Genomic DNA, 25,095 nt, shown 5'->3' with positions numbered 1-25,095 from the left:
TCTGTTAGTAAGAAAAGAGGCAAGAAAGCAGTTGGAATGGTGACCCATGGGTAGTGATTTAGCATAGCAACTAATATAAATGTTTGCATTTTTAATCAACGTTTAAAGATCCTTGAAATATTCAACCAACATTTCTGAGAACAATGCTACCTCCATGTGGACAGGGCTCCACAGCCATGGTTCAAATAAAAAAATTAATATTATACTGTTCTTGCTCTAAAAAGGATGTTTATAATCTGTTTGGTGTAAAAAGAGTTTGTCAAAAAAAAAAAAAATCTTTCCTTCCACTGAAGCAAGTTATTTGAAGGAATCTTCCCTGACTTTTCAGCCCTTAGAAATTTCTCTGGAATAGTTTGTGTCCCCTTAAAATTCATAAGTTAACATCATAACTTCCCAAGGTGTCAGGAGGTGAGGCCTTTGGGGAGAGATTAGGACATAGAGGCAAAGCCTTCATGAAAGGGACTAATACCTTTATAAGACGACCCTAGAGAGATCCCTTGGCTTTTTTTCCATCTGAGAACACAGTGAGAAGGTGCCCTCTATTAACTAGGAAACAGGCCTTTACCAGACACTAAATCTTCTGGTGCCTTGGTCTTGGATTTCCTAGCCTTCAGAACTGTGAGAAATACATTTCTGTTGTTCACAGGCCACCTAATCTGTATTATTTTGTTATGAAAGCTTGAACAAACTAAGAAACCCTCTCTACTTAGACCTGTTAACATTTCTTGGGTGTTTTTCCTGTTTATTTTTATTTATTTATTTATTGAGTTGAGTTGGAGTCTCACTCTGTCGCCCAGGCTGGAGTGCCATGGCACATTCAAGGCCACTCCAGCATCGACCTGTGCGGTGCCAGTGATCCTTCCCACATCAACCTTCCAAGTAGCTGGAACTACCGGCGTGTGCTACCACGCCCAGCTAATTTTTGATTTATTGTAGAGACGAGGTCTTGCCAAGATGCCTGGGCTGGTCTCGAACCCCTGGGCTCAGACAATCCTCTTGCCTCAGCCTCCCAAAGTGCTGGGACTACAAGCTTGAGTGACTGTGCCTGAGCCTGACATACGTCTTATAGAGACGTGTGCCATGATGCTAACTTTTGTGAGAGAAAGCTGAAGCCTTGTACATGTATATCTATTAGAAACCTATAGAATGTAAGTACACAATGTTTAATTGTTATGGAGCTATCTACAAGACCCTTGGCATCTACTAAACAGGATGTTTTGTAAAGGTGTGTCACTGCCATTTATACCTCTAGAAATGTTTGAAAATCTAGTATAGTGACTATTGCTGTTCTCACTGCTGAGTAATTAGGAGTTGGGAGAGTTTCAGATTAAAAAAAGGATACAGTAACATGCTACAGTAAGTAAAAATGAAGGAAGGGAAAGAACATGACTTGAGTCAGACTTTGGGACAGAGAATTTAACATTTGCTATTTTATTACTCTTCCTGATACTCATTCTTTTCCTTGTCCCTTCCCCCCAGTCTCAAATTGCTTGACTTAAAGTTTCTGGAAAATAAAGGCTGGGTCTCATTCAATGTGTATCAAGGCCTAATAAGAAATAAAAGAAGACTTTCAATAAATATTCATTGAATAGATGAATGAGATTCAGAATATTCTTTGTTGAGTGCAGTGTTTCATGCCTGTAATCTCAGCTACTCAGGAGACTGAGACAGGAGGATCCCTTGATCCCAAGAGTTTGAGGCTGCAGAGGGAGCACCACTGCACTCCAGCTTGTATAACAGAGCAAGACCCTATCTCTAAAACCAACAAACCAACAGTATGAATAATATTATTGAGGCAAGAGACCTCTGTGCATTTACATATCAGGAACCAACATTGAAAAAGTTAAGCAGTCAGTCCATTTGTTAACTGAGTAGGTTCATTTGCAGATTTGAAGCCAGAATTCACAAACTCTGAGTCAAACCTGTGACGTGTCTTGCCAGACAGCTTCTACAAACTAAGATATCATTTGGGAGGGTCTGCCCAACTCACGAGACACCCCTTTCTCTGCTAATAGCAATCTAAGGGTACCCAGGTGGCTCCCAATCCTTCAGGGGCAGCTATGGCTAGCAATGTTTGCACCAGCTGTTGTGCTCCTGGCTCACACATTCTATCTGTTATTGTATGCCCTTTGCTGTCCTTTCATGGTCCAAGTGTGTGTGGTATGCCTAATAAATCTTCCTTATCTCTTAAACATTTCCAACCCTTCCCCTCTTATGTAAATTGTTCTAATTCTCTTTCTCATTTAATACATTGTATAGTATTATTACTTTCATTGATTTGTGCCTCTTTTCCCTGTTGGACTTTCTAGTTCTTTAGGGGAAGGGTGATGGTTCTCCCCCTCACTCTCTGTCTTGCAGCTACAATGGCCTTGTATGTCCTCCTCGGTGAGGCTGTTCCGTACCTCAGGACCTCCTCACGTGTCCGCTGCAGAGAATGCACACCCTCTATCTCCTCACCAGGCAAACTCCTACTCCTTTGGGGTGTATCGTTTCTTTCATTGAAGCCTGTTCTCCTTAATAACACAATCATACTTTGTAATATAGGTATGGATTTCACTGTTTCCTATCTGGTTCTTTCAGCAGACCATAAGTATTGCAAAGACAAGGATCATGTGGTCTTGTTCGATATTGTCTATCCAGCACCCAGCACAGAGGTAGCATGAAGCAAATGCTCAGTGTTGGCTGAATACATTCATCCTTGAATCTCAAATGTATAATACATGTATAATGGAAAATAAAGACTAGGTCTCATTCAATTTTGTATCAAAGCCACAGCACAGAGCTTGAAGTAAATGCTCAATCAATGTAGGCTGAATGCATTCATCCTGGAATCTCAAATGTATAATGCAGTTCCTGGCACAAATGAAGCCCAGGGACATCTGAGAAATAAATTATTCAATGATGAGAAAAGTAAAAAAAAAAAACAAAAAAACTCTTATAGTCAACCAAATTCTGTCACATTCTGACTTTCACCCATTTAACTATAAACTGTTAACATATTTACTTAGCATTTATTATTTTAGTGTGAATTACAATGGTGGATGCAACATGGCCAGACATACAAAATACAGAGATCCCAACAAAGCAAGATATAGAACAGGAAAATCAAGCATATTTAATTCTAAATGACAACTCCAAAAACTGCAAGACTCTAAATTGTGCGTTGAGAAGGTTTCTGAAGCTGCAGATATGGCCTGCAGGAAAGAGTATCATATAGAATTATTAATATCTGTCCTGAGCATGGAAGGGCGATAAATGGCTGCATACACATTATGTTTGCCATCTCGTTTGTAGAAAAGCTAATATGAATGAGTTTTTCTTTAAAAAAAAGTGTTGGACTGTTCTCTGCTACTTTCTAGCTGTATGTCTTTGGGAAAAAAATCACCTAATCTGGGTGTCTTTCATCTGCAAAATAGTGATAATATTAACAGCTTAATGGAGCTGCCATAAGGGTCAAGAAAGAAAAATATGGAATGTTTTATCAAATGTAAAACAGCCTACACATGTCATTAAGCTAAAGAGACACAGAAAAATAATACAAATGAGTAAATAAACATCAGACAAATTCCTAGGCAGCAAACATATTAGGAGTTTGGAGCATGGAGAGATAGTTTTTAAGGCCAATTTATTGCTTCAGAGAGTAGAAGTACCATGTGCAATAAAATGTAGAGATGGATATATATACTTAATACTGTATTTAAAATTTGGCCTTCCTTGACATTATTTCTATAAATGTTAAGCCCTGGAGCTATTTCATTAATTTTTTCTAATAAGTTTGAGATGATTGTGACTGTCGACAAAATACACTGAAAATGTAGACTCCATAAAGTACGATCTTATTTTATCCATTTAATCTCTTCCAAAGATATTACAAATGATTTATTGATAGCCTCTAAATGAAAATTTTAAAATGAAAAAACAGATCCAATATAATAAGAATGAGATAATATATATGAAAAAGCATATATGTGTTAATAATAGCAATACTTTATTATATCACAACTGTATTTTGAATAGGTACCTTGTACGCATTAAGGAACACAATAAATGTCTTTAGAAAATGTTAGAAAAGGCAATGGAAGACATATTTTTCTTTTAGATCTAGAGTATTGGCTGTATCTTAAGAGCACTGGACTTAGATTATGTTCACATTTTATTTTTTATGCATTTGCTTATTGCCAAATTTCACAACTATCCTAATATCACTTATTCCTTGCATAAGCTTGTCCTACTACTGAGACGGTTTCAAATACAAAGGAACAATAATGCCAGTATAAAGGTATTAAGTTCATTATGTTTTAACTTCAGTTCTGGGGATTTATACAATCTGCAGTTAGAGAAAGAATGAAATTTTGGATTAAGAGATGTATTTTCTAGACAAGCTCTTGGGCAATGCGACTCAAGGTGCCCGTCTGCTATGTGATGAGGACCTTGTGCCAGGTTGAAAATTAAAACCTACTGCATCCTTTCACTGACAAATTCTGGTTCCAAAAAACAATTTTAGCAAACTAAACAATGTACTTAAGGTCACAGTTAATCTACATTTGATACAATGCCTTATCTTTTAGTAGACTGAAGGAAAAAGGTTCATGCGATGGCAGTACTAGGTCAATGGATCACATTTGAGCTGCATTGGTCTAGGGAAAACTGGAAATGAATTGATTCCCTTCAGTCTGAGCTACTGAATAACTAGTCTAATTGGTTGGAGAATTATTCTAGAGCTACACATCATTGCATTATACATTGCACATCATTGTTTTGAGAAGCACATCATTGTTTTGAGAAAGAAGACAATATCGAGGCTGATTCCTCTTTTTTTTTTTTTTTTGTTTGAGTTGGAGTCTCATTCCGTTTCCAGACTGGAGTGCAGTGGCATGCTCACAGCCACCCCCGCATTGACCTGCTGGGCTAAGGCAATTCTTCCACTTTATTCTTCCAAGAAGCTGGACCTACAGGCGCGAGCTACCATGCCTAGTTAATTTTTTGATTTATTGTAGAGATGAGGTCTCACCAAGTTGCCCGGACTGTTGTCAAACCCGTGAGCTCAGGCAATCCCCTCACCTGATTCTTAAGTGCAGGTTCTGGCAGACTGTATTAGTTTTCAAGCTCTTCTTCAACTGTTTCCACATTCTGTGCTATGTGTCTTTGTAGTGCTCCCCCTAGAGTCAACCACTTTATTTTCCTGACTCTTGATGCTGAGGCTGGAAATTGATTGAGACGACAGAATGCAAGTAAAAAGTGTTGGTGCGCTAATCTGAGCCCAGGCTTTTGGGGTCATCTGCTGTTTCTACTTGATCTTCTGTGCTTTTACTATTGCCATGAGGTGCACACGTATTGGGTAACCTGTTATGCTAAGGTAAGAGAGACAGGGGATCTGGAACCAACCTGATTGAAGGAGTCAGTGCTATCCAAGCCTAGTCAGGGTCTGTCAAACACTTTGACTCCAGACACAAGAAAGAGAAACAACGATTTCTGTTTTAAGCCACTGAGTTTTGGGATGGTGGTTACACAATTATGCTAATAGCTAACAATGCACATAAGACCTTCCAAAATTCAAGGCAAAGGAGGGCTACTGAGATGGCTGAGATACTCACACCTTGGTTACAGGCATAGAGGAAGAAGTGTTAAATGACTAGGCTTATGAGTAGCACATTCAGGCTGGTGTTACAAATTCCTTGATTTCACAAGTGCTGAGAAACTCCATCAGGGCTCTAACACAAGGAAGCCACCATTTTTTGTATCCCACATAGTGTAGCAAAGAGCTAAAAAGAAGAGTGTGATCCACACAGATCAGTACTTTGTTAATGAAAGTAGAATGTTTCAAACTAGGATATAATAGAGATTTTCATCATTTACACAAGAGGAGGGATTTTAGACTAATAATAGAATGCATGCAGGCTGAAATATATTAAGTTACACTCTTCAGTTATATATTAAGTTAAACGATTTAGTTAACTAATAAGTTAATATATTAAGTTACACTATTCTTGAAGTAGTTGCACTAAAGTAAAAGTAAGTTTATATTCCATGGTGTGGACACAATTGATCTTCTTCTTCTTCTTTTTTTTTTTTTTTTTGGAGTCTCACTCTGTTGCCCAGACTGGAGTGCAGTGGCCGCTCCCGGCCACCGCAGCATCGACCCGCTGGGCTCCGGCGATCCTTCCGCCTCAGCCTTCCAAGTAGCCGGAGTTACAGGCGCACGCTACCACGCCCGGCTAATTTTTTGATTTATTGTAGAGATGAGGTCTCACCTGCCCATGCGGGTCTCGAACCCACGGGCTCAGGCAATCCACTCACCTCAACCTCCCAAAGGCGCGGGATTACAGGCTGAGCCACCGAACCCGGCTCACAATTGACCTTCTATTATCCTTTGTACTTTTCCTTTCAAGTTCAAACTTAATGAAGCCCATCAGCATATTGTTCAAGATTAATAGTTGGACTCAACAGCTTAGAGAGACAACTGCCTTAATTTATGCAGGCTCTGTGGGTAGACTGGGTAAACAACTTTTCAGAAAATAATGTTTTTGTAATTATTAGTTAGAAATGTGACATTAACAACATATGCCTTCTGGAGCATTAATAAAGAATGGATTTTACCCTTCCAACTTTTTAAGGTGAATTTCCACAATACTTTTGATTCCAACTCTAAGAAAGGAAAAAAAATTACAAAAATAAAAGTGACATGCTATTTCATCTCAGCTTCTGTATTTACTATGTTAAGCCAAAATTTACTGTATATATCTCAGCCTTAACAAATATTTGGTTAAATGTAGGTATATACACACACACTAAGTTTATAGGCCATTTTTGTTGTTGTTAAAGTTTTCTGGATACTATGTGGGTAATAACTGTATAAAAATGTAAAATTTGTGATTTTTTTTTCTGAAAGGTTTATTGGTTTGTACTTCCAGAAAGTCAAAAATGAAAACTATGGAACAACGATTGCCCAAAGGAACAAAACGTATACACAGACCTTTGATTTAGTAACCATAGTCAAACGCTGCAGTAGCTCACTTAATAAAGTAGTTTTAGCCATTTTGGGGGGGCTCCCCAGGGTGAAATGTTCCACTTTTTATAGCTTTGTATATAATTAAAAATCTGCTGGAACTATGACCTTGAGTATCTTCTGGAAAAAGATATAATTAAATAACCAGAATCTCTAGTAAATAACAGCTGCTAGGTAAGCAGCAAAAATGCCTTCTGAGCAGTATTTTACTTACATCTTTCTGAACTACACAAACTTCTTTGCTCCGACTCATTTCAAATAGAATGTCTTTTCAGGGAGCTCTTGATCTCAAAATCTTCTATGATCCTTTTGCAATTAAGGGAAGTTTCTCCCATTTCATTCAATCCACCAAAGATAGACACATGTAATCATTCTAGAAATGTTCCTTCCTACTGGGTGACATTTAAGAAGTGCTGGTTTTGAGTACAAGGGAGAAAGAGATAGTATCGACCATTCTTCTATCAATAGCTCTGGCTATAAAAGAGCACAATTGATTCATTCTTAGTAAATCGCACAATTTCTTATACTGTCCAGTGTTACTCTCGTGTAAAGACTATTCACAGTTAAAAAATGTCACAAATCTTTTCCACGAAACATATTACGTAGCCATAGAATAAAGATTAAGTAAACACGATCTGGAGATTTGTTATACGGATGCTCAGCATTTTTCTTCCAATGACGAACTACTATTTTAGCCACCAACTCTGTAAGAAAGGGATTGGCAGTAGCGGGAAACTGCCAGTGGGGGGTGGGATTGGCAGTTGAGGGAAACTGCTACGGGAGAGAGGGACACAGTTCATCAACAAGGGTACCTGCATAATCAACATTTGTATGTTTAACCCTGAATTGTACCCCACATCTTTAAAAAAAAAAAGTCAAATTCAGAGTAAAATTACCACAGCATGTGTCTCTCACATGAGCCACATTTGAATATAGAAACATTTCTAATATAAGAAATAAGGTGAACACACTTGGGACATATTGATTAGTGTTCATATAATCCCACACATTTCTTTAACAGTTCTGTTTTGGACAATCTCTTATATGCTTAAATGTGTCATACGTGTAACATCAACTAAAATTCTGAGGAAAAATATAACATAACCGACCCAAGTTTTTGGGACTCTAGTTCACAAAAAGTCTCATAGAATGTATACTTTGGTATTTAGTGTTCAAAAGAAGTTTTTACCTTGAACTATAAATTAAAATGATAAAATAGTTAAGTCAAAAGTATTAATATCTCCCAAGTATATGCTTTCAGAATATATTTGAACATGATGAGACCATGCCAAAAAATACCGGAAACATTATTGTTCATTAGTAATTGTGCTATGATTCATGTTTTAGATGTAAAACAAGAAGTATATGAATTTTCTTCAAAGAACCAGTAAGTTGACTGACATGCATACAAATAGCTGATATTTAAGTCAGTGTCTCTCTAATGTTTGCTAATTCAGTCATAAACATTATTCACCTTATAATGCTTTCCTCAATGACAAACTGTATATATGACAGTGGTCCCATAAGATTATAATACCATATTTACACTGTGCCTTTCTATGTTTAGATATGTTTAGATATACAAATACTTACCATCATGTTACAATTGCTTACAGAATTCAGTACAGTAACAAGATGTAGAAGTTTGTAACCTAGAAGCAATAGGCTCTACCATGAAGCCTCTGTGTATAGAAGACTGTACCATCTAGGTTTGCAATAGTATCTATATGATGTTCACATGATGATGAAATTGCCTAAAGATGCATTTCTTAGAAGTATCACTGCCACTAAGGGACGTGTCAAAACAATGAAGTAAACCTAGAGGTCTTTGTAAAAAATACACATACAAATTACCTGTTTGCATGTGTACATGTAAGAGTCAAATCTGTATAATCTCTACTGAATAACTGATCTCAAGAAGTTGTGGGCAGAATATGGAACATGTCCTTCTCAAATTATATGGGTCAATTCCAGAGAGATTGTTAGGAGCCAACAGGACATCAACATTGAGATCCTTCTTTAAAATGTAAAGAAATGTATGCACATAACTCAAAGTGTCAAAAGTGGGGAACTGAATTTTGGTGTATCCGAAGTCAATGCCTTTAAGACTTAACTCAGACTGTCCTCCTGACAACTTTATATTATATTGTAATTGCCAAATGTATAATACTTGAGGATCCACTAACAGGGAAGTATTGAATCTGAACCATTCAATTTAGAGGAACAGTTGAGAACACTGCCTTAGAACAGGTAGAATTAATAAAAACTAAACCCCCAAATATGGAACCAAACGCCAATATAGTCAGGCACCAAGAGTTTGGCCAGGGAGTGTGAGGTGCAAATCCATGGTGTTTAACTTTCTGTAAAATATACATGAATTGTTTGAGACACCAGAAGAAATTATTTGGCAAAGACAAACACAACGCAATGGATCAAATACGTAAGCCTCCCACCCTTGCCAAATTCAGTTATGGTTTGCTTCTTTTTGGATGCTGACACTGAGACAAGAATGCAGATGCAGGCAGTCTATATTGGGGAGGTCCTCCCAGGACGTAGAGGAGACAAAATGGATAGACTGAGACAAAGATGAGATTTGAGAGTTGCCTCCGAGGGCTTGAAAACCCCAGCACTCCCAGGCTGCGGAGCTCTGAGCAAGCTCTTCCAGGGCAGAGAAACCAAGACACAGGGCACTGAACATGGGAAGCTGTCAGCATTTGTAGGAATAGGAATGTGAGCTCAGGGAGATGGAGGTTGGGGAGTAGCAATAGCATCTGCTTCAAAAGTACAAGCATTACAGAGTCACAGTGCCGTTCACCCACTAGTACTGTCTTTGTAAAGAACGGATAAACTTCCAGCCACTAGGAAGCAGAGGAAAAATCCTTCTAAATCTGCTTTCCTCATTCCTGCCTTTTCTGCTAGACCCACCCACATCATCTGATTGTTAGAGACCATATGGGGCTTGCTACAGAGATTCTCAGATGTTCTTTGCATTTCTGTGTCATGTCCCAGGACAGGAAGTGGGAGTTGGGTAGGTAGGATTATGTTCCTGCCGCACCTGCCATGGCTGCTGTTGCTTCAAACTCAGTGGCCCAGGCTGTCACATTGTGTCCTCCTGACTGCTACCTGATGACTACTGTATTAGGAGAGGCTGGTCTCTGCTAATACATGAATGTGCCGTTATATGTGTGGTTCTCTGCAATGCCTCTCAAGACGACACTTTCCTTGCTCTCCTATTTTGATCCTAAACCTTGCTTTCTTAAAAAGATGTCTCATCTTTGGCCAGAGCATGCTTTGGACAAAGCATCAGAGACTTAATCATCTTCTAATGGCCTCAAAAGTGAGGTTTTTGCACCTTAACATTTATTGGTGAGAGCAGGAAGAAAATATTAGAAATTTTACATGTATTTACTTTAACGGATTCTTTTATAATTTCTTGAGGTGAGTGGATTGCCTGAACCCACGGGTTCGACCCGCCTGGGCATCTTGGCAAGACCTCATTTCTACAATAAATCAAAAATGAGCCGGGCGTGGTAGCGCGTTCCTGTAGTTCCAGCTCCTTGGAAGGCGGAGGTGGAAGGATCGCTGGAGCCCAGCAGGTCGAGGCTGCGGTGGCCGGGAGCGGCCACTGCACTCCAGTCTAGGCGACGGGGTGAGACTCCAATTCAAAAAAACCCCAAAACAAACAAACAAAAAATAATTTCCATCCTTTATATATCTTATATAACATGAGGGGGACTTCTCCTCAAATTCCGGTATTATTTTTCGGAGAGTGGGCCCCTGGTAGTATAGGCTTCCCCTGTTAGCTAAGTGTTCTGGGAATCCATCAGCATCTGTGTACCAGCTAATGTTGTGAGAGGTTGCATTTGACTTCACTGAATTTTTTTTCGAGATTCTTTTGACTCATTTGCCCATTTCATCATGGGTGATTTATGAGTGCACCTGCCCATACTGGGCAGAGTGTTCAGCAAATTTTGACCAAAAATAGCCCCCTGTGTTTCACCTTCCCTAGTCACCTGATCTCATCCCAAGTGACTTTTTTTCCCCCTAGATTAAAAAAAGTCCTCAAAGGGAAATGTTTTACCAATATGGAAGAGGTGAAGCAAACAGACAAAAAAATTGACAGAAACACTAAAAGGCACCCATATTGATGAATTCAAAAACTGTTCTGAGCAGTGGAAAAAGCAACTCGATAGGTATATTGCATCAAATGGAGAGTACCTTGAAGGTGGCTGAAGTTTAAACATGCAAGAATAAATATACTTTTTTTATAAATAAATTCTGGGTTAATAGTGTTTTAAGTTGTTTTGAAGTTTAAAAATAGCCTATTATAAGATATAAATATACACATATTGAATGTGTATTAAAAATATATTTTTTTTAACTGATGAGGTGAACTACCAAAAAGTTTGATGCTCCTGCCCCAAGAGACTTCATCTCTTGTCCAGTGGACACAGACTCAATGATCTCTGTCAAAATCCCATAAAAACAAACAAAGCAAAACACGGAACTTTATGGAAACTTCTAATAATAGATGGTTGCTATCACTTGTCTACAAGAGTCCCCTAAATTTGCAAACCTCATGGCCTTATGGTTATACTGCCCAGTTCAAATAAATCTGGACATCTACTCTGAGTGTTTGATCTCCATAGAGCTTTGGGGGTTTGGCTAAAAAATAAAAAATAAAGTCTACAACAGTGATTCCAAATCATAATTCATGGGAAAGACCATACTTATGACATCAACTTCAACAGTTTGGTTTGCACACAATATTGCAATACTAAGTTAATAATAGGCCACACTTTTTCACTCTTAATTGTGATGAATTGATTGTGTTTTCATTGTGTTCTGTCTTCTCAATAATTTCATAAGCATCTTATGAACAGGAACATTGTTGTCTACTTATGTTAATCTCCAAGAACACCTTGCAGACTGCTGTAGTAAAAAATGATATTCAATAACTTGTTAAAATAATGCACTATTAAAGGACTTACTTCTTCAAATTTTGAAGTATACTCCCTGGTTCTGAAACAAATTTGGTGATCAAATCTTGCTATGAACTACCTGGAGCATCTCAGAATGCAAGACTGAGGAAAACAGTGACAGCCTAAAAGCACAACAGCACCCAGTGCTAATCAATAAGGAGTTAAAAATTAATCTGCATATTTCCTTTAGCACTTATAAACTCCATTGTCTATTCTTCCTTTTTCCAGGTTGTGAATGATTGCTTTCACTCATATGAGGGAAAAACTACTTACTTTGGTAGCGCGCTTTTCTATTTACAAATTCAAATTATCCATTAAGTCCACACCAAAATCCTACAGAAAAGAGATGATCGTCATCATCCCCATTTTATATAAGAGGATAATGAGACTCAGATAAACCAATGCTTTGTCCAAGGACATTCAGATAATAAATAAGCCCAGGGAATGTGAATTCTACTTTTCTGACTTGAAAGCCACAAAAGACTTTCTATATCATTGAGCTGTATATCTTATACAGTTCGTGTGTGTGTGTGTGTTACCAGAACTGCTGTCATAGAATACTGTCATTTTAAACAAAGATAGAAGAATCCATCTTGATTACATTTTTGATACTAATTTTTTTGAAATGTCTGTATTTTGTTGACTCATTTTTGGTCACAAGGACAGCTTGAGTTGATATTTTCAAAGAACAAATCTCAATGCCTTCTTGGTAAGAAGTGATTAACTTAGAGCCAGTTATATTAAAAATTGTAGTGTAAATTTCTTTTTTCCTAATTAACTTGTATCTAGGATGACTCTATTACTTTAAATGAAAATTCTACTGCAAGAAAAAAATGTTCTTACCTAAAACTGTAACAGGAAATGTAGAGACGGAAGGCTAACTGCTGGATAAATTTGTCTTTTATCCATCCCTATAAAGACAAATTACACCTCCTACTTGAATTTGTCATTTTTTTCAGGCTGGCTTGCTGCAAATTCAGGATCTGATGATACTGTTTGCTTTAATTTTTCTATGAAGAAATAGTCTCAGAGCCTAATTTTAATATCAGAACCTCATCTCCAGTGAGGTTTCACTTTTGATGTCAATGTAATGCCAGTATATTTCATATTGTGTAAATGGTAATTTATGAGCTATCCTTAGAACACTAGGTCCAGTATCTCTTAGCCACAGGCATGAAGGGGCCGCCACAGTCTTACATTCCAGATAAAAAACAGTGCGGTAAGAACATGAAATAGAGCAAAGTCTTTGTTCAAAGTTAATAGTGTTTTAAGTTGTTTTGAAGTTAAAAAATGCAGAAAAATAAGAGACTCAAAAACAGTTTTGTTAGGGATGCCTGAGACATTTCAGCTCCATTTCATTTATAGTCTGCAAAGAAAAGAAAATCAATGGTATACTCTTCTTTCTTGTCAACATCATAAATTGGTTCCCTGATTTTGAAAGCTAGGGTACGTGGTTACTCTGATAAGTTCTTGTCCTCTGGAGGCTTCCGACGTGACTTTTGTTTTGTGATTAAGTAGCACCAAAATATTTTACCAATACAGGACTCAACAAGAGCATTTCAGCAGTTAAGCACATTTTATGAGCTGAGAAAATAGTATATTTGTAAGTAGAATGAAGCCGAAGGCATAGGAGTTCCACATCTTTCAGAACAGTGCGATAGCCCACAGAGACATTAAAGTTCCCAAACCATTTGAACAATAAAATGAAAATACTATGGATCTGATGTCAGTTAGATGGCCTAAGAAATAATCTTTGAATATAGGCTGCTAAATTTATTTATTTTTTTAGAAAATAGAAGGTGAGTTGATTTATCTTTTATTTGTAATATTAAAAAATGAAGCTTTGATCGGGTTTTGTTTTTCATTTTCATGGTTGGAGTACAATTAAATTCTATAGACAGATGGGCTTCAGCCATGCTAATTACTATGGTGATCAATTAACTCAGCTGTTGTTTAGAATTGAGAAAGCTACATAAACAACAATCTGGGAAATTTGTCTTTCATAAGACAGTTGTAGAAACATCACCTATCGTGCATACAAGTCATAAAATATTCAAATGACCATGTTGTTATGGTACAATGGGCTTTTTTATTTATTTGGTATCTTTCCATACATCTCTGTCCTGTCAGAAAATTAGCAAATATGAATTCCACAAAGACTCACCCAATATGGCACCATAAATGAAGTGATGTGTCACATAACTGTCTTTTGCGGTATCTTGGTTTGGGACTGGAGTCATCTCATCTTCCCGCGTGGGCAGACTAAATGATATTATTCTGTGCCCTAAGTTTTGTACTCTCACATTACAGAGGTGAATTTATGCAGATCATATGAAAACTGGTTATTTTGAGAGTTTTGTATTGTATCATAGATAAGCGTGTAGCACTGTCAATATCTTCTTTAAAATTAAAGTAATATCCACTGATTATAAGCTAAGCATCCTCAAACTCTAAGCTAAGCATCCTCAAACTCAAACTCTGAAAAGCTCCAAAATCTAAAACTTGTTTAGTGTTGACATGATGCCACAAGTGGAAAACTCCACACCTGACCTCAGTTGACAGGTCACAATCAAAACGCAAATCAAAATTTTGTTGTCATGCACAAAACTATGGAATATATTGTATAAAATTACCTTCAGCCTATGTGTACAAGGTGTGTACGTTTAGACTTGGGTCCCATTTCCAAGATATCTCATTATGTGGATATAAATTTTCTCAAATCTGAAAAAACAAAAACCCTGACATTTGAAACATTTCTGGTCCCAAGCATTTTGGGTAAGGGATGCTTAACCCATACACACATTCACATTAAAAGCATCCACAAGTACTTTTGGAAATCCCTTATGCAGACTGCCTCTGCTCATTTTCCAGTAAAATATCTCTACAGACTAGAGAATAACAGAGCTAAGACAGTAGGGCAATGTAATGCCAGAGTCTTGAATGAATCTTCCCTAACTTCAAAGCAGATGTAGCTGAACTGAGAAGAAGAACTATTAAGATTTCAATTCGGGGCATTCATGAAATAAAGACTACCTGGCTCATAACTGAAGAAAGAAATGGGTATTCATTCTGTTTGTGTGGGTGTGGGGAATGTCAGGGTGGAGTGACTTCTTTTGGAGAAAGCCATATCTCTTCCCTACACACCAATCCCACCATGTTATTGCATCAGTTTGGTTAGAAAATCTTCCAGGAAAAAAATATAAAGAAAATGTACATGCATGTGAAGAGAAAGAGGTCAAGCAAGTGGTAGGTTACATCAAGGAAAGACTGTACAAGTTAATCGTGACTGTGACCAAATCATCTTCCTGGCTCATGTCGTCAGTGGCACTTTCTTCACTGAGCATTCTAGACAGTCCCATTCACTCCCTGAACCCATGTCATTCTGTACATGTAACTTAGTCTAAGTGATCCAGCATTTTACCTACACATCTACCTTAACTCATTAATTTTTATTACATGAAATAATTCAAAGTGCATGAGTTTTATCTCCCTTATTAGATACCTTGTACTCTGAAGGATAAAATTGTCTTCTATACATCCTCAAAGCCCCTAGCTCTGTAATTTTCCCAATATACACACTTCTGGGAAATTAATGGGACCAGTTGCTGAGGCTGGTCTTGAACCCTCGGACTCAGGCAATCCTCTCACCTTGGTCTCCCAAAGTGCTGGAATTACAGGCTTGAGCCACTGTGTCCAGTCAAGATATAATTTTAAAAAATAACAGTATAATCATGATTTAATAAAGGTGCTCACTAGCAAACCCCTTTGCATTTTCCTCTTATTGATATATTAGTCTTGGGTACACTATTACTCTTGGAGGTTAAAGAATGTGATCAAAGATACTTGTCTTTTCTATCAACTAGTCTAGCAGAGACAGGCACCTAGAAGTTGCTCACAAGGTAATACTTTGTTGATTGACTATTCATAGCTTATGAGAGAGAACCAACAATTTTCTCATTTTCAGGATCACATATGATTACCTAAATGTAATGATGAATTCATGTAGATTACTATCATTATTATTTTGACAAATAATACTATCATTATTTGACAAATAATACTATCACTATTATTTTGATGAAATTATTAAAAGGTATTTGAATTTATGAAGAGGCCACATTGGTATTTCTAAGTTATAGCAGACCATATGGATTAAAATGGTAGAATAGAAAGATTTTTAAAGGAGCTGATTACAAGTCACTACCAAAGAGTAAACAAAAAGGTTTGTGAATTGTTTTTATCAATCACAGCTGAATTCAAAACCTAAGACCTTATTATCATGACTATTGCCATCTTACATGGTTATCCTCCATACAACAGGAACGGGAATATGGAAACATTCCTTTTGTAATGTACATTAAAAATCAAGAAACAAGTAAATGTCAACCCAGAGATGTAAATCTTTTTTTATTCTGTTTTTAATTTGTTGCACTAAATTTATTTAATCTATAAATGTGTCTCGCGCAAATTATATACTTGAAGGCTTCAATAATAAGGTATGTACCCCACAGATCATAGTGATTTTATAACATGATTAAGACAATGGAAGAGACCAGAGAGCACAAAATCATAGCAGCAAACATTCTTAAAAATAAACATGTAAATGCACACATATATACAGATTTTGCACACATTTTGAAAATTCCAAAAGTTATCAAGAGATTATATTATATATTATATTCAACATGCAATATGTAACTTAAAATGAATTTTTATCATGAGAAAATGCTAAAACTAATGCTCTATAAAATATGATAATAAATTAAGTGTACTATGTAATTATTCCTTGCAGAAAAGTGACATAATTTTTAAATTTCACTTTTAAGTTAATTGAAAATGTCCATAACTTACTGGTTCATGCACTCTTTTTCTCTCTCCCCGCCTACACGTCCCCAAGGGGTGTGTGTATATGTGTGTGTTCCTTTAATGTTCTGTCTCCTTACAATAAAGAAAAAACACCAGCCCACTTCCCAATAGATTAGTAGAGACTAAATCCCCAGATTTCATGAGTTTGTTGCAATTACATATCTGTTTACATATGTATTTATTTAACAGGTCTTATCATGTATTTGAAAGTCAAAGACAGGCAATACTAAACCTTACATCTCATATCTTTTTATATTCTAATTATACTAATAAAAACTTGAATTCTCCTCATAGCATTTTAAATGTGTCTATTAAGTAATAGACAATCTGAAGAAAAAACATGTTATTCACTCGTGACTGTTCTGGCACAATTTATTGTATTACTGTTAAGCAAATAAAAGTAGAAAAATTCATTATTCAATCTCAGGTTATGACTCTAAAAACTCTACATTTTTCCCAAGTTGCAATTAAAAATCTCAAGTGATGATTTAACTGTCTTAATAAGTCTCAATTATGCTTTAAAGGTAATACCAGGCATACATCTAAAGAAAGAAATACCAGCCAGGTTTGGTGGCTCAGCCTGTAATCCTGCCCTTTGGGAGCCTGAGGTGAGTGAATTGCCTGAGCCCGCAGGTTCGAGACCCACCTGGGCAACTTGGTGAGACCTCAACTCTACAATAAATCAAAAAATTAGCCGGGCATGGTAGTGCGCGCCTGTAGTTCCGGCTTCTTGGAAGGCTGAGGGGGAAGGATCGTCGGAGCCCAGCAGGTCGCGGCTGCGGTGGCTGGGAGCGGCCACTGCACTCCAGTCTGGGTCTGGGTGACAGAATGAGATTCCAACTCCAAAAAAAAAAAAAAAAAAAAAGAAAGAAAGAAATACCAATGTAGCAAGCAGACACATATTTTCTTAACAAGGTTCAATTATTATATATGTTGCATAATAACATGCAGGTACTCTATTTTTTTCATAGAAAAACATTTTACTTTGATTTGTAAAGCAACAGACAGTTCTTTAAATATCACCTGACTGTACTAAGTGGGACCATCAATTATCTGGATTTTTTTTTTTTTCCGCATTAAGTTTTTAGAAAGAAGCAAATTACAAAAGGAATGATTGTGGATTTAGTCCAAAAAATAATTTGGGGGTTATTTACATGAGCAGTTTGAAATCAGTGTCATCTCTTCTATTTGGACTGTACAATGAGAATTGATTTCTGAGTGATAACCCTGAGACTTGCAGAAGTATCACTTATCATAGAAAGATTCAATTGTGTTCTCACATCGCACTTACTAAGGAAGAAAAGTAAGGGAAAATGCTTCACAAAGAACTCAAGAAAAGTTTCCATAAACTTCAGTTACCTAGATGAACACACCTAGATAATCCAGATCTCCCATTTTTCAACAGTCTATGTGACAGAGATTTATGGTGTAACAAAGTTTATGTTGAGGAGTTTTTATAGTTTTTATATATATTCTCATTGATTTCCAAGTCCATTACATAGTCAGAAGAAGCTTTAATTTAAAATTTTGAATGAAGAGAAACATATATATTATAAAACTTGAATCACCAAAAGTGCTGAGTAAAATAAAAGAATCGAAGTATAAACAGAAGGACCACATAGCCCCAGGGGACTGTATTTATCTTTTCAGATTCCAGACTGTTTTGCAACAGAAGTTTAAGGCCTGAGTGGGTGGCTTGACTACAGGACCCAAAGGATCCCTGCCAATCCTGACATCCTGTGACTTATGGATGGATGACAGTTCATTGGCTAGATCTTGAGGCTTTCTGCTTTCCAGTGTGTGTTCTCAGTAAAAAGTAAAATAGTTAAAAGCAGATAAATGCAAAATACCATCCAAAGTAAAGAATTACAGTAAGATAAAACATGAACACACAGAGTTTAAGTATGTTCAGTATCAAGGAATGGTAATATGAAAAAAGATGTTAGCTTCTTTTAATATGAAGCTTCAATTTTTGTTTTACCAATAAAAAAAAAGCTTATTCTACAAAAACAATTTCATCCACTATTAAAACAACAACAAAAGAAAACAAAAGCACTAGTATTATCCCTCTAACTTATTACAATTTTAAGAACAAACTGTACAAAGCTACTTGGGGGGAAAAAGAAAAAGGAACATTTAATCCAAGTCTCACAGGTTTCTCAGTCTGTTCTTCAGCAGAGTAGCTTGCATATAACATCTTACATGATTGTTGTTCCCAAACTCAGGTGAAATCATTAGTGATCTCAGATCAACTTACCAGTGTGCTAAGATCCACTGAAGAAATTAAATAACTGAATATTGCTGAGTCAAACGGCAATTCAGCTCTACAGATAGTGAAACATGACAATGCTAAATTTTTTTCCCCTAAATTTGTATAAACTCATATCATGAAGTGCCGCCTTTCCAGTTAAAGGCTCTAAGTCAGGTCATCTTCTTTCTCAGTCTTTGTTTCTCCCCCCTGGCCCACCCTGCATGGTGGACTCTTTGTCTGCTTTCTAAGGCCAACTCTTTCAGAGTAGACTTTCTGTCCAACATCCCTTGCCATTTTCTTTATCTGTTCTCCAGTTATTAATTTCTCCTCAGCTTTGCAGGCTTTACCCCTCAAATGTGTGTGTGTGTGTGTGTGTGTGTGTGTGTGTGTGTGTGTGTGCGTGTGTCCACCTTTAGACTGTGAGCTCCTTTAAGAACACAATCTGTATTTAACATTATCCATGCCTGTATCCCCAGAACTTAGCACACGCTTCACACAGAGTGGGCGTTCAGTTGACATTTCTAATATAAACGAACATGAGTATGGAAACATTATGATAATTAGAGCAATGATTGAGACAGTCTTCCATCTGAAATGAACACACGAGAAACAGGAGCCAAAAAAAAAAAAAAATTCTTTAGGCTGATAAAGCATCCTTCTCTTCACAATGATGTCATGGTGCAGGCCTTCTAACAAAACTTGAAATAAGGGCAGGGCACCAGGCACAGGATGCTGAATCTCTTGGTTTATAGGTAGGTACATAGGGGAGGCCCAAGCCAGGGAGGTGTGAGCTATTTATGGTGCATGCCACTTTATGAAATGTGGAGAAAAATCACTAGTGCTCAAGGATTCTAACCAATCAGGATTTGCCCTGCAGGATGTTTTACCCTTACCCTGAGAGCCTCCAGTCTGGGGTGTGTGTGTGTGTGTGTGTGTGTGTGTGTGTGTGTGTGTGTGTGTGTGTGTGTGTGTGCTGGGGCGGGGGAGAGGGAGAAAGTTATGCCTAGGGTCAGAGAGAAGCATAGTGGTCTCCAGGGAGGCAACTACAACTCATTTTACTACAGAATCGATGTCAAATTGGCCACCTCAAAGGTTTGTGTCATTCATACCTTCAAGGCAATGGCCTATCTCCTCAGACTCCCATCTTAGAGCCTCTCACGTTCACTTATTTTCTTTCTTTTTTTGTTGAGTCTGAGTCTCACTCTGTCCTCCTGGGGTGAAGTGCAGTGGCACGCTCACAGCCATCGTAGCCTCAATCTGCTAGATTCAGGCGATCCTTTCACTTCAACCTTCCAAGCAGCTAGAACTACAGGCGCACACCACCCCGCCCGGCTAATACTTTTACTTATTGTAGAGACGAGGTCTTGCCAAGTTGCCCAGGCTGGTCTCAACTCCCCTGGGCTCAGGCAGTCCTCTTGCCTCGGCCTCCCAAAGTGCTGGGACTATGGGTGTGAGCCACTGCACCCGGTCCACTTCTTCTACACTCCCTCCACCTAATGGGTAAACACATACTGTCCATTCTACTCAAGGAACACTCCCCTTCCCTGCCACTGCAGTTTTTGTTCCCCTTAGGCTTCTAGAATCTGGCAGCAGTTCCCCCTTCAAACCCCTAAAAAAGCCTCCTAACTGGCCTTCCTGCCATATTTTCTCCTCCGTGTGACCCAAGAAGCCTCTTTCTTAAATGGATTCAAAAAGGAAATCACAGATACCTGCTTCAGATCTTTTCCCTTTCCTTTCCTTTTTCATTTCTTTGCTTCCTTCTTTATTTTTACTTTTTTGAAGGGAAAAAATTATTGATAAGATTTCAACTCCTAGCAATTGCATGACTCTTTGTATGTTGGCTCCAACACATGTAATCTAGCTTCAAATCCTGCCACCCAAATTCGGGCACACATTTCTTCTATGGCATAGACTGTTCTCACCTTTCCCTGGAGGTAACAGGCCTAGTCGTGAACTCTTGCTTTTGTAACATGCAACTGCTTTTGTCTAGACTGACTCTCAACCACCTTCACATGGAGATGCTTATCCTTCAACTCTCAGCTTGTCTGCTCCTTAGAAAAACGTTTTCTGTTCTGTTGGTAGTACTCAGGCAGAGCACCAAGTGTGTCTTTGTAAAAGTACTTACCTTTAGTACTGTGACTACCTGTTTGCACTTCTATCCCTCTCTAAAATGTGAGATTCTTGAAGGTAGGCACTAGGTCTTTCCTGCCAAGCCCTTAGAATGGTACATCCCATGTAGGAAACAAACCCTCATTGTTGAAAGAAAAAGCAAAAGTACATATGAGACAATTCTCAAATGAACAAAACGGATGTTTTTATGTTATTTAGGAAGAGCTGAAATCATTTCTCTGACGTGATGTGTTGCATAGGATCTGAAGGGCTGATTTTGGCACCTCGGGGCCTTGAGTAACTTTGTTTCTATGGGAACCGGCACTCTAAGTTCCAAACAGCACACATACAAATGAACTCTGGAACACAACGTGTCACCTCAAGACTCCACGGGCCAAGCAGCTGGCACTGAGGCTGGGAGGCGGCCCTCCGACTGTTGACTGTCTGTGCCTCTGTGACAGGTGAATGAGGCAGAGGGGACACACCACAACTTGAGGAGGGCCAAGCCAACCACAGGGACCAGCCCCAGTCAGCCCGTGAGCCACTGATGCCCTCTGCCCACCTGGCCCTTCTGGGCCCATGCCATGCTCATCACGGTGTACTGTGTGCGGAGGGACCTCTCCGAGACCACCTTCTCCCTCCAGGTCAGCCCCGACTTTGAACTCTGCAACTTCCGCATCCTCTGTGAGCTCGAGTCCCGTGTCCCCGCCGATGAGATCCAGATCATCTACACGGAGCGACTCCTGGCTGATGACCACCGTACCCTGGGCTCCTATGGCCTCAAAGATGGAGATGTCGTTGTTTTACTTCAGAAGGAGAATGTGGGACCTCGGCCTCCAGGACGTGCCCCAAACCAACCTGCAACGGATTTCAGCGGGGTGGCCATGCCCGGGACGTCCAGCTCCCGGCCACAGCATCAGCAGCGTGCACCAGCGGCCCCACTGTCCCATGGCCTGGCCTCGGGAGAGAAGATGGCCTCTGCTGAAGGTCTGGACAGCCCCGCCTTGATTCGCAGCATGCTGCTCTCCAATCCACACGACCTGTCGCTGCTGAAGGAACGCAACCCATCCCTGGCAGACGCCCTGCTCAGCGGAAACCTCGAGATGTTTTCTCAGGTCCTGATGGAGCAGCAGAGGGAACGGGCCCTGAGGGAGCAAGAGAGGCTTCGTCTCTTTTCTGCCGACCCGTTTGACCGGGAAGCTCAGGCCAAAATAGAAGAAGAAATCCGGCAGCAGAACATCGAAGAAAACATGAGCATAGCGATGGAAGAGGCGCCTGAGAGTTTCGGACAGGTGGCAATGCTCTATGTTAACTGCAAAGTGAATGGACATCCTTTGAAGGCTTTCGTTGACTCGGGTGCCCAGATGACCATTATGAGCCAAGCTTGTGCCGAGAAGTGTAACATCATGAGGCTGGTGGACCGGCGCTGGGCTGGCATTGCCAAAGGAGTGGGCACGCAGATAATTATTGGCCGTGTGCATCTAGCTCAGATTCAAATTGAAGGTGATTTCTTACAGTGCTCTTTCTCCATTCTCCAGGAGCAACCCATGGACATGCTTCTAGGCCTTGATGTGCTCAGGAGACATCAGTGTTCCATCGATTTGAAGAAAAATGTGCTGGTGATTGGCACCACGGGCACACAGACTCCTTTCCTTCCCGAGGGAGAGTTACCCTCGTGTGCTAAGATGCTGAGTGGCGCTGGACAAGAAGAGTCGTCAACAAGGAAATAGCAGATACGAGTCAAGGTTTAGTCACAGATTCGGGACCAAGACAGCATCGAAGCAGGTTATAAATGTGCCGCCACCTTGAGGGAGACTTGGGTTCCGGGAAATTATAAGACATGAGCTCACTGGCAATGGGTTCATTAAAAACATCAGTAACAGCTAAACCTGGCTTTGGGATTAAGTTCTCAGGTGTGTAATGATGTGAATTGCAATGGCTTGATCTTGGTCCCTCTTCCATTGCCCTTGTCCAGAGGTACTGAATCTCATCTTGGGAAGGCTCTGGAGAGTCCAGTCAATGTACAGATAATCCATGAAGAGGAAAACCAGACTCTTCCTTTAGAGATACTCTTCTATCAGTTTACAGGGCGTGGGGCTTTATCCAAACCTGTGGCTGTTTTGCAAAATTCCCTGAGAAAAAGCCATTACTTCAGAGCTTACGAGGCATTTACACAAAACTATTTCTTTCTTTTTGAGTTGGAGTCTCACTCTGTCGCCCAGACTGTAGTGCAGTGGCCGCTCCCGGCCACTGCAGCCTCGACCTGCTGGGCTCCGGCGATCCTTCCGCCTCAGCCTTCCGAGTAGCCGGAATTACAGGCGCGCGCTACCACGCCCGGCTGATTTTTTGATTTACTGTAGAGATGAGGTCTCGCTGCCCAGGCGGGTCTCGAACCCTCGGGCTCAGGCAATCCACTCACCTCAGCCTCCCAAAGGCGCAGGATTACAGGCTGAGCCACCGAGCCCGGCTCACAAAACTATTTCACACCAGCACTAACAATTATTCATATTCAGAGAAATATGTCTATTTGCACACATTTTGTTTTCTTTGGGAAAGGTATTAGACGCAGTGAGTCAATTATATTCCTAATTTGATTAATACTTAAAAATGTCTGTTTTGGGCAACACAAGAAACGGTGTCCTCAAGTTTACATCTTCCTTTCCCCTGGATTCCCTTGGGGTTCTGCTCACTGCAACCCATTGCTAAAGGCTATTTTTAGAAAGTAAGTTATTCTTCTAAGATTCCCCAATAAATCTTCTCTTTCTTCTCCATTCAAAGAAACCCAGGTTGTAAAAACAAAGGCTATAAATGCTATTTTAAAAAATTTATGGTGCTTCTTGGGAGCCTAGTAGTTTGTATGGTGATAGGCATGAGAGGTGAGGGCAAGCAGTGGTTCAGGCTATCTAATACTTCAACAAATTTGTCACCTTTTAATAAATCTGCTGACTATATTAAGCTACTGCTACACAAATATCGTTTGAACAAAGGATTTCACTGATAAAATAACATTTGAAAACTTCTGAATGAGAAGATCTCTAAGGCCTCATTCAGAATGATTCATTCTGACAAGGCTACTCTCTGTTACTATTAACAATGGGAAATGGAAGCTCCTAAACTTAATTACTACCCATGGCTAAAATACCAGAGAGAAAAGTTTCAGCTTCTGAGGCCATCAGATACAGGGGAAATGTTTCAGGACAATAATTCATCAAGACTGGTGTTGGAAAAGTGAATTCAAAATCAAGAAGCGTATGCTCTGATCAAATTTAATTACTAAGACAAATCAGTTTATTCACCTTACAACTCAGATTCCTCTATATTTGGGAGGCGGTCACTTTTCAAGTGCTACGTCTCCATTACGATCTAAGAAATCCTTTACATTATTCTATTTTCCCAACATGACTTAGGTCACTCAAAGCATTCTTTTTTTTTTTTGAGTTGGAATCTCACTCTGTCACTCAAATTGGAGTGCAGTGGCAGCTCCTGGCCACCGCAGCCTCGATCTGCTGGACTCCGGCGATCCTTCCGCTTAGCCTTCCAAGTAGCTGGAACTACAGGCACGCGCTACCACACCCGGCTAATTTTTTGATTTATTGTAGAGATGAGGTCTCGCCAGGTTGCCCAGGCAGGTCTCGAACCCGCGGGCCCAGGCAATCCACTCAGCCTCCCAAAGCGCGGGAATACAGGCTGAGCCACCGGGTCCGACCGCAAAGCATTCTTAAAGGCTACGGGGGTGGGGGGTGGGGGACTTCAATGTATTCTATGGCACCTGACTGAAAGTATCTGCATAACATAAAAAAGCCACAGTATGACCAGTACATGGAAATATAAGGAACCACAGTACCTGGAAAGCTGTTCATCCTTAGAAGCATAGAATTATA

General features: G+C 39.3%; 1 protein-coding gene across 1 annotated transcript in view; it reads right to left on the bottom strand.

The window, feature by feature from the left end:
• PDGFD (platelet derived growth factor D) overlaps window positions 1-22,017 on the bottom strand; it is a gene marked incomplete at its 5' end in the record, with an annotated part of 119,031 nt that extends 97,014 nt beyond the window's left edge. The window contains one exon of the mRNA XM_021715802.1: window positions 21,810-22,017. Within this exon, the coding sequence (XP_021571477.1) occupies window positions 21,810-22,017 (208 nt within the window). The remainder of the gene's footprint in view (window positions 1-21,809) is intronic.
• Between the last annotated feature and the right edge of the window lie 3,078 nt (window positions 22,018-25,095).

This window comes from Carlito syrichta, unplaced genomic scaffold (genome assembly GCF_000164805.1).
Source record: "Carlito syrichta isolate Samal-C Ts95f unplaced genomic scaffold, Tarsius_syrichta-2.0.1 Scaffold103189, whole genome shotgun sequence".
NCBI lineage: Eukaryota > Metazoa > Chordata > Mammalia > Primates > Tarsiidae > Carlito > Carlito syrichta.
The sequence above is the reverse complement of the archived record's forward strand: the minus strand, read 5'-3'. Positions and strand labels throughout refer to the sequence as shown.